The following is a 13,634-nucleotide window of genomic DNA, read 5'->3' on the forward strand; positions in this document are numbered from 1 at the left end:
TAAGGTGTTTTTGTGAGGAACAAAAATAACAGAATAAATAAATAATTTCTTACACGATTGTTAGTTTTGTCCGTCAATCACCAGAGATGGCTATTTGTGACTAAACGGGAAATAAAACCACAGATTTTAACACACGAAAAGTACAAACTTCTTCATCATTTTGAACCAAAGTTGCTTCTCCTGGTCCTCCCTTTCCATACGTTTCTGTCGATCTTCCCAATCCAATTTGAACCTTTCCTCTTCAAGCTTAAGTTGCTGCTTCTTCAATTTAAGCTCTTCTTACTTTAATTCATGCTCACGACTTGCTTTCTCTGCCATGAACTCGAGTACCTGGCCTGAGATGGTCTTCTGGCGTTTCGGCGCAGGTTTAGTTTCATCGTCGCCTCCATCTGCAAAAAAAAAGCTACGTTTATATTTCAATGAACCAGGTACAAAAATGTACATTGTAAAGGAGGAGAGATCACCACTTCCCAGATGCCAACACCTTCAGGTTTTTAAGAGGACGATAGGGTGCGCAAAAAACTGGCCATTTTTTCATTAGGACCTTTTGCACTTCCAAAAACATTCCAAAAAAATGTATCATTGAAAAATAATCACTAATTTTCTGTTACCTTTTCGTTCTGTAAGCGTCTCCAAAGCTTTTTTCCTGATTTCTTTTCCTCGGGTCTCATCGTCTGTTTTCTTCTTTGTCTGCTTTATATCTTCGTCCAACTTCATGTCCAAGATGTCGCTAAGTAACTGTTCGTTCTCGGTAAACTCGTGTTCTACGCCGGACCTGAAAACAAGTTATAAATGAAGCCACAGGCATGTGTATTCTGAGGGTCCTAAATAGTAAATACATAATGTATGTATATAAAACTGCAGTTTGGACACGCAGTCGAACGTGATTCATAGAATCATAAACTTTCATACTCACGCCTTCATGTCTTTTTTCATTCTCTTCAAATTTATCCAGCAGCAACCTGGTCCTCTCCCGCACGCGTCTTGAATCAACTTCCAACTTGAAAGAATCAGCCTTATTCAAAGCATCTGCGATCTGGGCCCAACTGTTTCCTTGTTTGTACGGATTTTGAGCATTTACTTCTCTAAGCAGGAGGGTATCGTCTTCATCTGAGAAGTTGACCCTTTTTTTTCTGGTGGCCTGTTGTGCTACCTGGTTTGTATTGTCCATGCTGAAAAATGAAGAAAAAAAAGTGAAATTTCACGTCATAGTCATAGACTCATTGCGGACAAATTTAATGGTCTGTCCAAGTGGTGGATTCAAGATCTTAAAAGATTGAGGGGGGGGCTTGCCCGCCTAGTGAATTCCTGGTAAAAAGCAAAGATCGCCCTCCCCCTTCAACCGGCCCATGTCCGAACCCGCAGCAATCCAAAGCCTCGAGACACGCAACACCGTCGATCACACACACTATGGTATAAGTCCTATGCATGCGCCTGGCCTTATAGCAAAAAGCTGAATTTTTAGTGTACACTGTGATTCTAACTCACTTTTCAACTAGAAATCGTGTTGTCGGTGGAAGGACAGAACCGTCAAGTAGTGTGATATAGATACCCTCACGATCTAGTAAAAATGTTTCAAAATCAGAGTGCATTAACTACAGAAAAATCAAGTTTTTGATAGCAGTAAAGCTCCACTTACCTTGAAATTCGGATGCGTTGTTTTCATATGTTCTCGCGTATGGAAAGATGATTACGTAATAGACTCGGCGCGGATCAATGACGATGGCCATGAACTACTATAAATAGGCTATGTCATTCGTTTTGTATTTAACTAGGGGCCACGTTTCTGAAGGCGACTTATAGAGCACAAAAGATGTCCAACAAAATAGGCTTTTAGATGCGTATAAATCGCTTTCTCATTTTTCTAATTCTATGTCAGATAATGATCCATCCTTATCACTTGCAGCTGGGTTGTCGGATTTGTTACATAATAGCCATATGAGCAACGGCAGGGCATTTTAATGGAGCGAAAATTCAACTTTCGTTAGAACGTATCAGAGGGGAAAACTCCTCCCATATTTGATGACGTATTTGGCAAAATATATAAGTATAAGTATCGGTTCTTGCTATAAGTAATGGATCTCAACCTCACTATTATGAAGTTGGATGGCTTAATTGATGGGCAGAGTGATTGAATGTATGTTGCCTTGTTGGTTTGTGACTGAGAAATCGATTGGTCTTGGTGATTGTGACTGTCTGTGCCACAAAATGCAAAATATTTTTCAAATCAGTATGTTCTGAATGGTTATAATGATCAAATAAATTAGTTCACCGCTGTTTAAATGCTAAATATTGCAAGAAATTTGAGAGAGAATGAAAATTGTGTCTTTGGACTTGGTTGTGACTGCCAAGTCAAGTGCCAGTGCCACAAAATGCCAAAAAAAAGTATTGTGAAAGGTCGTGTTATGAAAAAAAGTCTCTAATGCTGCGTTCACACTAGATGCGGATTTAAACCGTATTCCGTAGTCCGCACTTCGGAATGCGGATTAAGCCCTCATTCCGAACTAGCCGTGTTCAGACACGAATCTCACTAGTCCGTATTTACCACAGCGCCATCTACAAAAGACGAATCAAACTGCTCTTGTTAGCGGTCAAGGTCATTCATTCCAAGATGGCTGCGCCCATAAATGATAATCTGCTGAGACAAGACCACTAATGAATATTCATAGGTTGGAGGGTCCAGGCCTATCTATTAGACGAGTGCATGTTTTTTACTCTCAAGTACATATTTGGAGAGGTATTGAAAAAATATTTGTTGTGGCAAGTCTACAGATATAAAGAAATTATTTGATGAAAAAATTAATTTCGAATTTTGCTAATTTGGTAATAGGGGGCGTGTTTTGAGTTTTTTCTGCCAGTTGGCTGAAAAGAGTGGAAATATCAAAGTCTGTCTAATTTGTCGATTAAAAAAAAATTTCCGTGGTCAATCACCATTTTATTTTTCACCATTTACTTGCCCGACTGTCCGGAATAACATAATCTAAATTTCAGATTCACAACACCACGCGTTCTTTGATGCGTCGCGGTCAAACATTGACAATTTAACTGCTAAAAGGCTTAAAAAATCAATTGTGGTCTTGTCTCTATTTACACTACATTTTGGGTCAATATAGTGAAAAATTTGAATGTGCTCAAATCACTCTAATTCATTTAGAATATTGTATTGCTGATGATTTAAGGTCAAAACAAGCTAAAATAATGAGAAAAAAACTTAATTTGACCCAAATAAGAGTCAACCTAACCCCGGTCTAAGTTCGGTTTCATTTTTACAAGTCTTGTTGTGTTGCCATTCATTTTGTAATTTCTTTGAAACTACTTAGGCCTTGATTCTGAAAGTTGTTCCCTAAGCAGCAAAGATATTCCTAAATCACATCCTAAAGTTTCAGCTCCATAGCTTGCTTATTCTGGCCAGGGCAGGTCTTTGAATTTGGTGCTGTTGGGTGCAAAATCATGACTTTTTGTCGATTTTGTCCTCTTTCGTCGCTTTGGCACAGTTGTACCACTCTTTGAAATGTCTCTCATTTCTCCAAAAATGTCCAGATATGACTTTCCTTTGTTGGAGAGTTGTGGGATGTCATGTACATTAGTTTGAAAAAAATCGCAAAATGTTAACCCCTGAAATGTACCTTCATTGAGACAAGACCACTAATGAATATTCATAGGTTGGAGGGTCCAGGCCTATCTATTAGACGAGTGCATGTTTTTTACTCTCAAGTACATATTTGGAGAGGTATTGAAAAAATATTTGTTGTGGCAAGTCTACAGATATAAAGAAATTATTTGATGAAAAAATTAATTTCGAATTTTGCTAATTTGGTAATAGGGGGCGTGTTTTGAGTTTTTTCTGCCAGTTGGCTGAAAAGAGTGGAAATATCAAAGTCTGTCTAATTTGTCGATTAAAAAAAAATTTCCGTGGTCAATCACCATTTTATTTTTCACCATTTACTTGCCCGACTGTCCGGAATAACATAATCTAAATTTCAGATTCACAACACCACGCGTTCTTTGATGCGTCGCGGTCAAACATTGACAATTTAACTGCTAAAAGGCTTAAAAAATCAATTGTGGTCTTGTCTCTGCTGAATGAGGTAAACGCAAATAATCGTGAAAATGAAGGGTTCGCTATGGTTTTTGCGTCCATGATCACCTGTTATCACTCATCATGTAAATCGGGGCAGAAATTTTGGAATTGACTGATGAAACCTCGTGCTGATCTCCAGTGGAAAAAACGGAAGGAAGTGATCTAGTCAGCAATGCGCATGCCCGTACGCTGTACTACCCGGTAAATCACGTTAATGCGCACTACGGCGTTCATACCGCAAATGTTGATGCGGATTAAGTAAGTGCGAATTAATTAATACGCATTTAAAACCGTATTTGTTAATTCGCATATAATCCGCATTAAGGGGCCTCTAGTCTGAACGCTTAATCCGGATTAAGCAATAAATTCGGTTTAAATGCGAATTAAAACGCTAGTGTGAACGCGGCATACGTATGTTCTGAATGGTAATAATGTTCAATTGAATTGGTTTACTGCTGTTAAAATTACTAAATATTGCAAGAAATTTGGAAAATTTGAAAGGAAGAATCGAAATCGTGTCTTCATTCGTGTGCGGACGCCACTGAAGCAGACGGCCGAAAGTAGTTTGTTCTCTGTCCGCTAGGGTGCAGAATCTAGATGGTGTATATTTAGAGTTCGGCCAATTTGCCAACTGAGACTTGTTTCACGAATCTGCGCGAGTTTTGATTGAATTCCGCAAATAAACAGCACTTTTGTACAGGATTTAAGCTGTTAAGGCGGACATGCAAATGAAATTCTTTGATCTGCCCTGAAGTATGTGTCGGGGGGAGAAATCCCCCCGAACCCCCCTAAAATTTTTGGGATTATTAGGCCACGGCCGATGTGGAAATGATTCTGCAGTGGTGTATATATTGGCAAAAGAAAAAAAGTCAATGTCACGTGACCTCGGCAAAATTGAAACAAAACGTCGGCATTCTTGTGAGTAATGCGTGATTTAGGCTGCAGTTTTTCTAATTAGAATACAAATAAATGTTTCCTGATTTTTTTAGGCATGTGTCGGGGGGGAAAGGCCCCCGAACCCCCCTAAAATTGAAAATAATTCTTGAAAATCAGCCAATGGGGCGTGACTGGAGCGACGCACAGACACATGAAACTACCCCGCATATTTATCAGCGCCATTTTTGACCAAATATTTTTGTTTCAAGCTATACAGAGAATTTCTAATGGAAATGCACTAAATTCTTCACGCATGTATAGCTTACGCACCCCTACCTAAAGGGGGGGTGTATAAATCATTTGATAGGATTAACTTCTCCTTGGGTATCTTAGAATGCATTCTGATAACATCTGGATGGTGTACAGGGCGGTTTTTGACCTGATATTTTATATGAAACATCGAAGAAATTTCGGCCTTTTTTTCACTTCAATTCGAACTGGCACCTATGACAACCCTCCTTCCGGGCTTCGTAACTTCCTTTCTCGATAAAATTCCGCTATGAAACTCACATATTATACAGATTATTATATGCAGAATGTGATCCAAGCAATAAAAATAGTGATCTTCAGGGTTGCCAGTAAGGGTTTGAGTAGGTGGCCAGTTTTGAAAAGTAGGTGGCCATTGGCATGTTTGGGACTCGTGCTAGAGGAGGCGTAGCCCCCGAGGCACAACAACGGTGCGTGCCGATGGGGGAGGGTCCGAGGGCCCCCCAGAAAATTTGGAAATCTAGATACTCTGAGATGCAATTTCAGCACTGTTTGAAGCACTGAATATAATTTTCTCTAATTGAAAATATTATCCACTAGTAGCGTACTTACCTGTTAGAATTTCAAATTTTATAAGTGTGCGAAGCACACGAAATGAAATTATAATTTAATGAGTAAACCTGAATAGATGTAATAATCAGAATTCAGCTCCAGAATTCAAGAGTCAGCGGAAAAAACAATCGTTCCAAAAAACGATTCCACTTTTTCCCATGACCCATACGCCATCTAGAGTTCCGCTGTTTTCGACAAATTTCCCATCAACAACAGTCTGATACAACATACATTTATGTTTATCTGCTGTTGACCCGAGAAAAAACGATTTACTCACTAAACTTGTATGGCTCATCTATCCTCCCTTCATCCTCCCCTCAGACAAGCCATGATAATTATAACTAAACAGGGCCTATTCCTGATGAACTTCCTCAGTCATGGAATGAAACTCGGCCTTGCTCTACTCGAGCTGTCCTACTGAACTAAATGTACTGTTTCTTAAACAGACTGCTCTGCTTGAGCTGTCTTGAATACACAATTAACACATTGTAACATGAACCGTCCCGCGACTCACAGTGACCTGGTCCTTCAATGTCTTGAAACCAAACTAGGTGAAAGAAACTAAATATTGCTTGATCTGTCCGATCACAGTTACTTAAAAACTAGCAACGCTTAACACAATACTACAACTCGTAGTCCACATAACTATCCAGTTCAATCCTCTCAGGCAACTTCGTTCGTTTTCGAAACCTCCTTGTGACCTTCCTTTCCCGATAATGATACTAAATCCGGCTCTCGGCCTTATCCAAAAACAACTGAAACATGTTCTGGCTGCTGGCCTTGGTCACTTCGTTTATCGCTGCAGGTAGATGTTAAGAGAGGACGAAGTGAAGAGGCATGTAAGATATTTATGACGGTATGCATATACCATATTTAGGGCATAAATATTCCTAACTCATCATCTTTAGGGTTGGGTGGGCGGGATTATTACATCTATTTAGGTTTACTCATTAAATTATAATTTCATTTTGTGTGCTTCGCACACTTATAAAATTTGAAATTTAATTTCATAAACCGTAAATAGATGTAATAATCAGAATGTTTAAAGCCTATTAATGGCTCAGCACTTTATCTTGAAACTTTTTTCTTGTGTCAAGTCAATTTCCACCACCTCCTTATGGTAAAATTAAATGGTAAAAGTAGTGGCTCTGGCTCAGTCTGCCTTTTGCTTGATTTGCCCTACTGACATTCCTTGCTTATATGCTTTTGATGTTGATGCCGCCCTCGTTGAGTGCGCTTTGTATTTAGAAACATCAACCCCTGCCTTCTCCATTATTCCAGTCAACCATCTGGCAATGGTGCAAGGTGTCACTGGTGTGTGTGGTTTTATCAGTCCCAAGAAAAGGACATCTATTTGCTGTTGGCTTATCCGCCATGGTGTCGTCCGGCACTGGTATTCCTCCAGGCATTCTACGACGTAATGGGGATCTTGGCCATAAGGCCTCAACAACGCTTTGCCCGGCTTTGAAGTTTTTGTCACTTCATCTAGCTGAAACACCACATTGCCATGTTCCATGGTCTTGTTGGCAATCTTTAACTTGCTCAACTCAGACCCCCTACATGCACTGGTTAGAGCCATTAGCATTGCCAGCTTGCCTGCGACCATCTTAGTTTCCATGGTCTCATTTGGGCCCAATGCAACTATTGCTTCCAATACTTTGTCCACATCCCATGTATCTACATAACGTGGTACGGGTAGCCTCTTATTAAAAACACCTGTCATCAATCTGACAATGTCGGGGTGACTACTCACTGCCATTCCGTCAATTTTGGGGTGTCTACTCGAAATGGCTGACCTGTACCCATTGATGGTACTGTACGCTTTCCCTTCCTCAAACTCTGCTGATAGGAAGTTAGCTATGTGGCCCACAGAGGCCTGAAAAGGATCAATTTGCTGTTTTTGATACCAGCCAGACCACCTTTTCCAGCTTGAGTCGTAAGCGACCTCAGTCCCATTGTGCCAGCCCCCTTTGTGGAGCTTGGCAGCTGACTCAGAAAACCCATCTGGTCTCCTGGGTCCCCTGATACTTTCCATGCCACCAATTCGAGCGTTTCCTCCCCTATGAGGGGGTGAGTGTCCCCTCGGGGGTTGCTCAATAGATTCTTGTCTGGTGGTAGCAGGATCGGTTCCTCCACCAGAAGCTCTAGCAGTACTGGATACCACTGTTGGTTTGGCCAAACCGGTGCTACTAATGTCAGCCTGGCCTTGTCCTTCCTCACCTTGGCTAACAATCGCCCTACAAGATAGAAAGGTGGGAAAGCATACCCTTTGACCTTGTGCCAGTTCAGGGCAAATGCATCGAAGCTGATTGCTCCGGGGTCGCGCTTCCAACTGACATACTCTTCTTTCTGAGCGTTGTGTCGGCTGACAAACAGATCGACCTGTTGTTTCCCCAGGACCTGTTCCAACTGAGCAAACACTCGTTGGTTCAATTGCCAATCGCTGGCATCCTTGTACACCCTGGATGCTCTGTCTGCTGCTACGTTCAATATCCCTGGCAGGTGCTCTGCTGTCAAATGTTGCGCTGGATGCAGTATTCCCACACCTCCTTTGCAACCGTTAGTAGCTTTTGGGAGCTGGTCCCCCATTTTGTTTATTTGGGCCACTGCCGCCGTATTGTCTATATGGAAGTGAATGTGGCAGTGTTGTGCTTCCCGGAGCAGCGCTTTTAGGGCTAACCCCACTGTCTTTAGCTCCAGGGCATTTATGTGGGCTTGCGCTTCCTGCGCTGTACACAATCCTTGTGCCATCATGTCGGCCCCTTCTAGGACTGCCCCCCATCCTTTCATCGACGCATCTATTGTCACGGTCTTGCCCGCATTGGGGAATATGATTGCCTTGCCATTGCAATTCTGTAAGTTCTCGCACCACCAACTGATGTCTTCCCTGCACTCGGGTGTCAGTGTTACCAGCCCCCGTATGTCTGCCCTGACTCCCGCAAACCTGCCCTCTTTGCCATCTGCAGGCTGCGATAATGCAATGGTGCCGGTAACATGGCACTCACTGCTGCAGACAACTTGCCAATCAGCGATGCCAATTCCCTGACTGCCACATGCTGTTGCTTAAGCATATCTAGACACATCGACCTGATCTGGTGGAACTTGTCCTGCGGCATCCTGAACTGCATCTTTATGGTGTCTACAATGAACCCCAGATAGGAGTCCATGATTTGGCACGGCTCTAGCATTGACTTCACCCAATTTATTTTCCAACCCAATGCTTGGAGAAGCCACAGGGTGGACACTGTCTGACCTCTCAGAGTCTTGGGTACCTGGTGTAGCAGGATGAGGTCGTCCAGGAATATCATGAGTCTGTATCCCAAGCGCCTCAGAAGCCCGACTGGGACCCGCATTATTTTTGTAAACAACCTCGGTGCTGGGCCCAAACCGAAGGGAACCACCCGATACGCATAAGTCTTGGCCTTCCACTGGATGCACAGGAAACGCTGGGTTTCCGTTGCTACTGGGACACAGAAATACGCATCTTTTAGATCGATCTTGATCATCCAATCGTTTGGTTGTACCAAGTTCTTCAACATTTCCAATGGTTGTTTAACCCCTTCAGATTGAATACCGGCCTGAATGTGCCGTCCTTTTTCGGTCTTAGAAACAAGTGGCTGATGTATTTTACCTTTGCTGGGTCTGTGACCTCTGATAGCACCCTCTTTTCCAACATTTCGTTGATTTCGGCGTCTATTTGTTTGGTCTCCTGTTCTGAGAACCTTGGGCTAAAACACGTCAGTTTCTGGGGATGGTGTGTCTAACCAATCTATTTGATACCCTTGGACTGCCTCCAAGACCTGAGGGTCCCTTGTGACCTTTTCCAAATTCTTTATGCAACTTTTTATTCGTCCCCCACTGGCCCTTTATGCGGTGGAGGACTGAGCCCCAGACTTTTTGGCTCACCAAAGGGGAGTCTATACGATACCGCAGTGTCCGTCGTCCGTCGTCGTCGTCGTCGTCGTCGTCGTCGTCGTCGTCCGTCGTATCCTAGTTCAAAAACAGTGGCATCATATATCTTACGGGTTTTTAATTTGATCTACTTTTCAAGGTCGCAGAGGTCAAATGGCGTGAATTGGCCGTTTGAGTGTAACTATGGCACGTTTCTCAACCACCAAAGCTATGAGCTTGAAACTTGGTACATATAACCCCCTATATCAGATAACCTCTGGTGCTGAATTTCAGCCTGATCTGATTCTTGACTTTGCCACCAGGGGGCCAAAACAGAAAAAGTAAGAAGTGCAATAGCCTGCTTATTAGCAAATTGTTTTTGATGAAATTTTTATGGCAGGGACCCCTAGCAAGGTTACCTCAGATGTTGCACGATTTTTCGGATTTGACCTACTTTTTAAGGTCGCAGAGGTCAAATGGCGTAAATTTGACCTTTTAGTGTAACTATGGCACGTTTCTCAACCGCAACAGTTATGAACTTGAAACTTCGAACAAATGACCCCCTAGGTCAGTTGACCTTTTACACTGAATTTTGGTTCGGTCTGATTATTGACTTGGCCACCAGGGGGCCTAAACTCAAAACTCAAAAAGTGTGATTTCTCGCTTATTACTGATTTGTTTTTGATAAAAGTTTCATGGTAGGTACTCCCAGCAAGGATACATCACATATCTTACGGGTTTTTGATTTGACCCACCTTTCAAGTTCACAGAGGTCAAAGTTGAAAACTTTACCGTTCTTGGTACGTTTTGTCGTTGTTCAATGTAAAGAGTTTTAATTTTGTGTAATGATGCATCTAAGAAGCCACTATTTGTATGCCAAGTTTCAGCCAGATCGGAATTCAAATATGGCCGAAATTGCATGTTTTGTGGGTTTTTCCTCGTATTGTGGCAATTCAAAGGTCGTGAGTTCAAACCCCGGTCAAGGACAGCCAAAAATATTTTTATTTTTCATCTTTTCCTTTTTTCTTTTCTGAGTTCTATCTTACATTTTCTTCATTTTTTGATTTATTTGTTGCCATAGATTTAATTAGGCGGCCATCTTGGAAATCGTTTTTTGCCGATTGCTGTAGTGTAACGAGTGATGAAATTGTTATGGTAAGGTGGATGTGTCTACATCACATATCACCCTGGTTTGTTATTTGACCTACCTGTCAGGGTCACTGAGGTCAAAGTTAAAAATATATTCACCATTGTCATGGAGTGGCACAGTTTCCTCACTATCATTTTCACCTAGACTCTACAAGCTTGGAACCACAAGTCTCGGATTCACCACTTGGCCAGGGCCGGCTCTGAACTGGTCACAGATGCATGTATAAATTATGAGAGGCCTACATACTGTAGCACTTTCTGTAACTGTCTACTAAAAATACTTACGGTGAGCACAATGGCCCCTGGCCGTTTCATTAGCTCTAATGTTACCTGATCTAGTGGTAACCTCTCCAAAGGCCATTCGGGATTGGCTATCGCTGGGTTTGGTGACCGTTCCGGGTTTGCAATCGTTGTTGGCTCTGAAACAGAGTTTAACGTACCTTTTTTGTCGACCTCCTCTCGGGGTCCATTTCTTGCCTCCTCGACCTTGGGGGCCGCCTCTTGACGATGTCTTGTTGTTGTTGGCCGGCGTTTGCCGTTTATAGCCCCCGTCGTGTTGACCACGTGTCGGGGGCGCCCTGGTGAGCCCTTACCTTATTTCTCTTGCTTTCTTCGTGCCTTTAGCCTTTTTGTGAAGGGCCTTGTAAAACTTATGGCCGAACAACTCCTTCTTGTTCCTTGCCAGTATGGCACTGTTCTATTTAGAAATCTAGCCATGTAGTAAACCTAGGATAGGTCTAGCATAGGTTTGCCACACCCACACCTGACCTAGGGTCAGCACACACTTCTCAATGTTCTTAAGCAGTTCATTTACTTCAAGCTCACCTTTACCTTCAGCAGCTTCTTCGACGGCACGCCAGACTGCTGTTAAGGGCCCCGTCACCTGTGATAACCTGGTTTGAGACTTAGTCATAGCATCATCCTGCTTTTTGGCTCACCGTAGGGGAGTCTATACGATACCGCAGTGTCCGTCCTCCGTCGTCGTCGTCGTCGTCGTCGTCGTTGTCGTCCGTCGTATCCTAGTTCAAAAACAGTGGCACGTTTTTTAACCGCTAGGCCTATGAACTTAAAACTTTGTACACATGACCCCCTAGGTCAGATGACCCGTGACACTAAATTTCTGTCCGATCTAATTCTCTACTTGTCCACCAGGGGGCCAAATGTGGATATCTAAAAAGTGTGATATCTCGCTTATTAGTGACTTGTTTTCGATAAAACTTTTGTGGTAGGTACTTTTGTGGTAGGTAGCAAGGATACATCATATATCTTACGGGTTTTTAATTTGATCTACTTTTCAAGGTCGCAGAGGTCAAATGGCGTGAATTGGCCGTTTGAGTGTAACTATGGCACGTTTCTCAACTACCAAAGCTATGAGCTTGAAACTTGGTACATATAACCCCCTATATCAGATAACGTCTGGTGCTGAATTTCAGCCTGATCTGATTCTTGACTTTGCCACCAGGGGGCCAAAACAGAAAAAGTAAGAAGTGCAATAGCCTGCTTATTAGCAAATTGTTTTTGATGAAATTTTTATGGCAAGGACCCCTAGCAAGGTTACCTCAGATGTTGCACAATTTTTCGGATTTGACCTACTTTTTAAGGTCGCAGAGGTCAAATGGCGTAAATTTGCCGTTTGAGTGTAACTATGGCACGTTTCTCAACCGCAACAGTTATGAACTTGAAACTTTGAACAAATGACCCCCTAGGTCAGTTGACCTTTTACACTGAATTTTGGTTCGGCCTGATTATTGACTTGGCCACCAGGGGGCCCAAACTCAAAACTCAAAAAGTGTGATTTCTCGCTTATTACTGATTTGTTTTTGATAAAAGTTTCATGGTAGGTACTCCCAGCAAGGATACATCACATATCTTACGGGTTTTTGATTTGACCCACCTTTCAAGTTCACAGAGGTCAAAGTTGAAAACTTTACCGTTCTTGGTACGTTTTGTCGTTGTTCAATGTAAAGAGTTTTAATTTTTTGTAATGATGCATCTAAGAAGCCACTATTTGTATGCCAAGTTTCAGCCAGATCGGAATTCAAATATGGCCGAAATTGCATGTTTTGTGGGTTTTTCCTCGTATTGTGGCAATCCAAAGGTCGTGAGTTCAAACCCCGGTCAAGGACAGCCAAAAATATTTTTATTTTTCATCTTTTCCTTTTTTCTTTTCTGAGTTCTATCTTACATTTTCTTCATTTTTTGATTTATTTGGTGCCATAGATTTAATTAGGCGGCCATCTTGGAAATCGTTTTTTGCCGATTGCTGTAGTGTAACGAGTGATGAAATTGTTATGGTCAGGTGGATGTGTCTACATCACATATCACCCTGGTTTGTTATTTGACCTACCTGTCAGGGTCACTGAGGTCAAGGTTAAAAATATATTCACCATTGTCATGGAGTGGCACGTTTCTTCACTATTATTTTCACCTAGACTCTACAAGCTTGGAACCACAAGTCTCGGATTCACCACTTGGCCAGGGCCGGCTCTGAACTGGTCACAGATGCATGTATAAATTATGAAAGGCCTACATACTGTAGCACTTTCTGTAACTGTCTACTAAAAATACTTACGGTGAGCACAATGGCCCCTGGCCGTTTCATTAACCTGTTCTTTATCTTTGAACGGCAGCAGGTCCAGCATATCGCCCTCAAGTTTTGGTACATTAAAGATGCCATCCTTTGGGACAGGCGTCTCTTTCATCACCTTGAACCATGTCGTCCGACAAAAACTCCAGGAAATGCTTCTTGACATATGCC

At 42.3% G+C, this 13,634-nt stretch overlaps 1 protein-coding gene across 1 annotated transcript; it reads right to left on the reverse strand.

Annotated features, from left to right (window-relative positions):
* Nucleotides 1–7,693: 7,693 nt before the first annotated feature.
* Nucleotides 7,694–8,587, reverse strand: LOC135495267 (uncharacterized). The gene has a single exon (XM_064783731.1). The coding sequence runs from the start codon at nt 8,585–8,587 to the stop codon at nt 7,694–7,696; it is 894 nt and encodes a 297-aa protein (XP_064639801.1).
* Nucleotides 8,588–13,634: the final 5,047 nt, after the last annotated feature.

Source organism: Lineus longissimus, chromosome 11 (genome assembly GCF_910592395.1).
Source record: "Lineus longissimus chromosome 11, tnLinLong1.2, whole genome shotgun sequence".
NCBI lineage: Eukaryota > Metazoa > Nemertea > Pilidiophora > Heteronemertea > Lineidae > Lineus > Lineus longissimus.

Coding starts and splice junctions, on each gene's coding strand:
- LOC135495267 (XM_064783731.1), bottom strand. CDS start 8,587: ATGGCACAAGGATTGTGTACAGCGCAGGAAGCGCAAGCCCACATAAAT.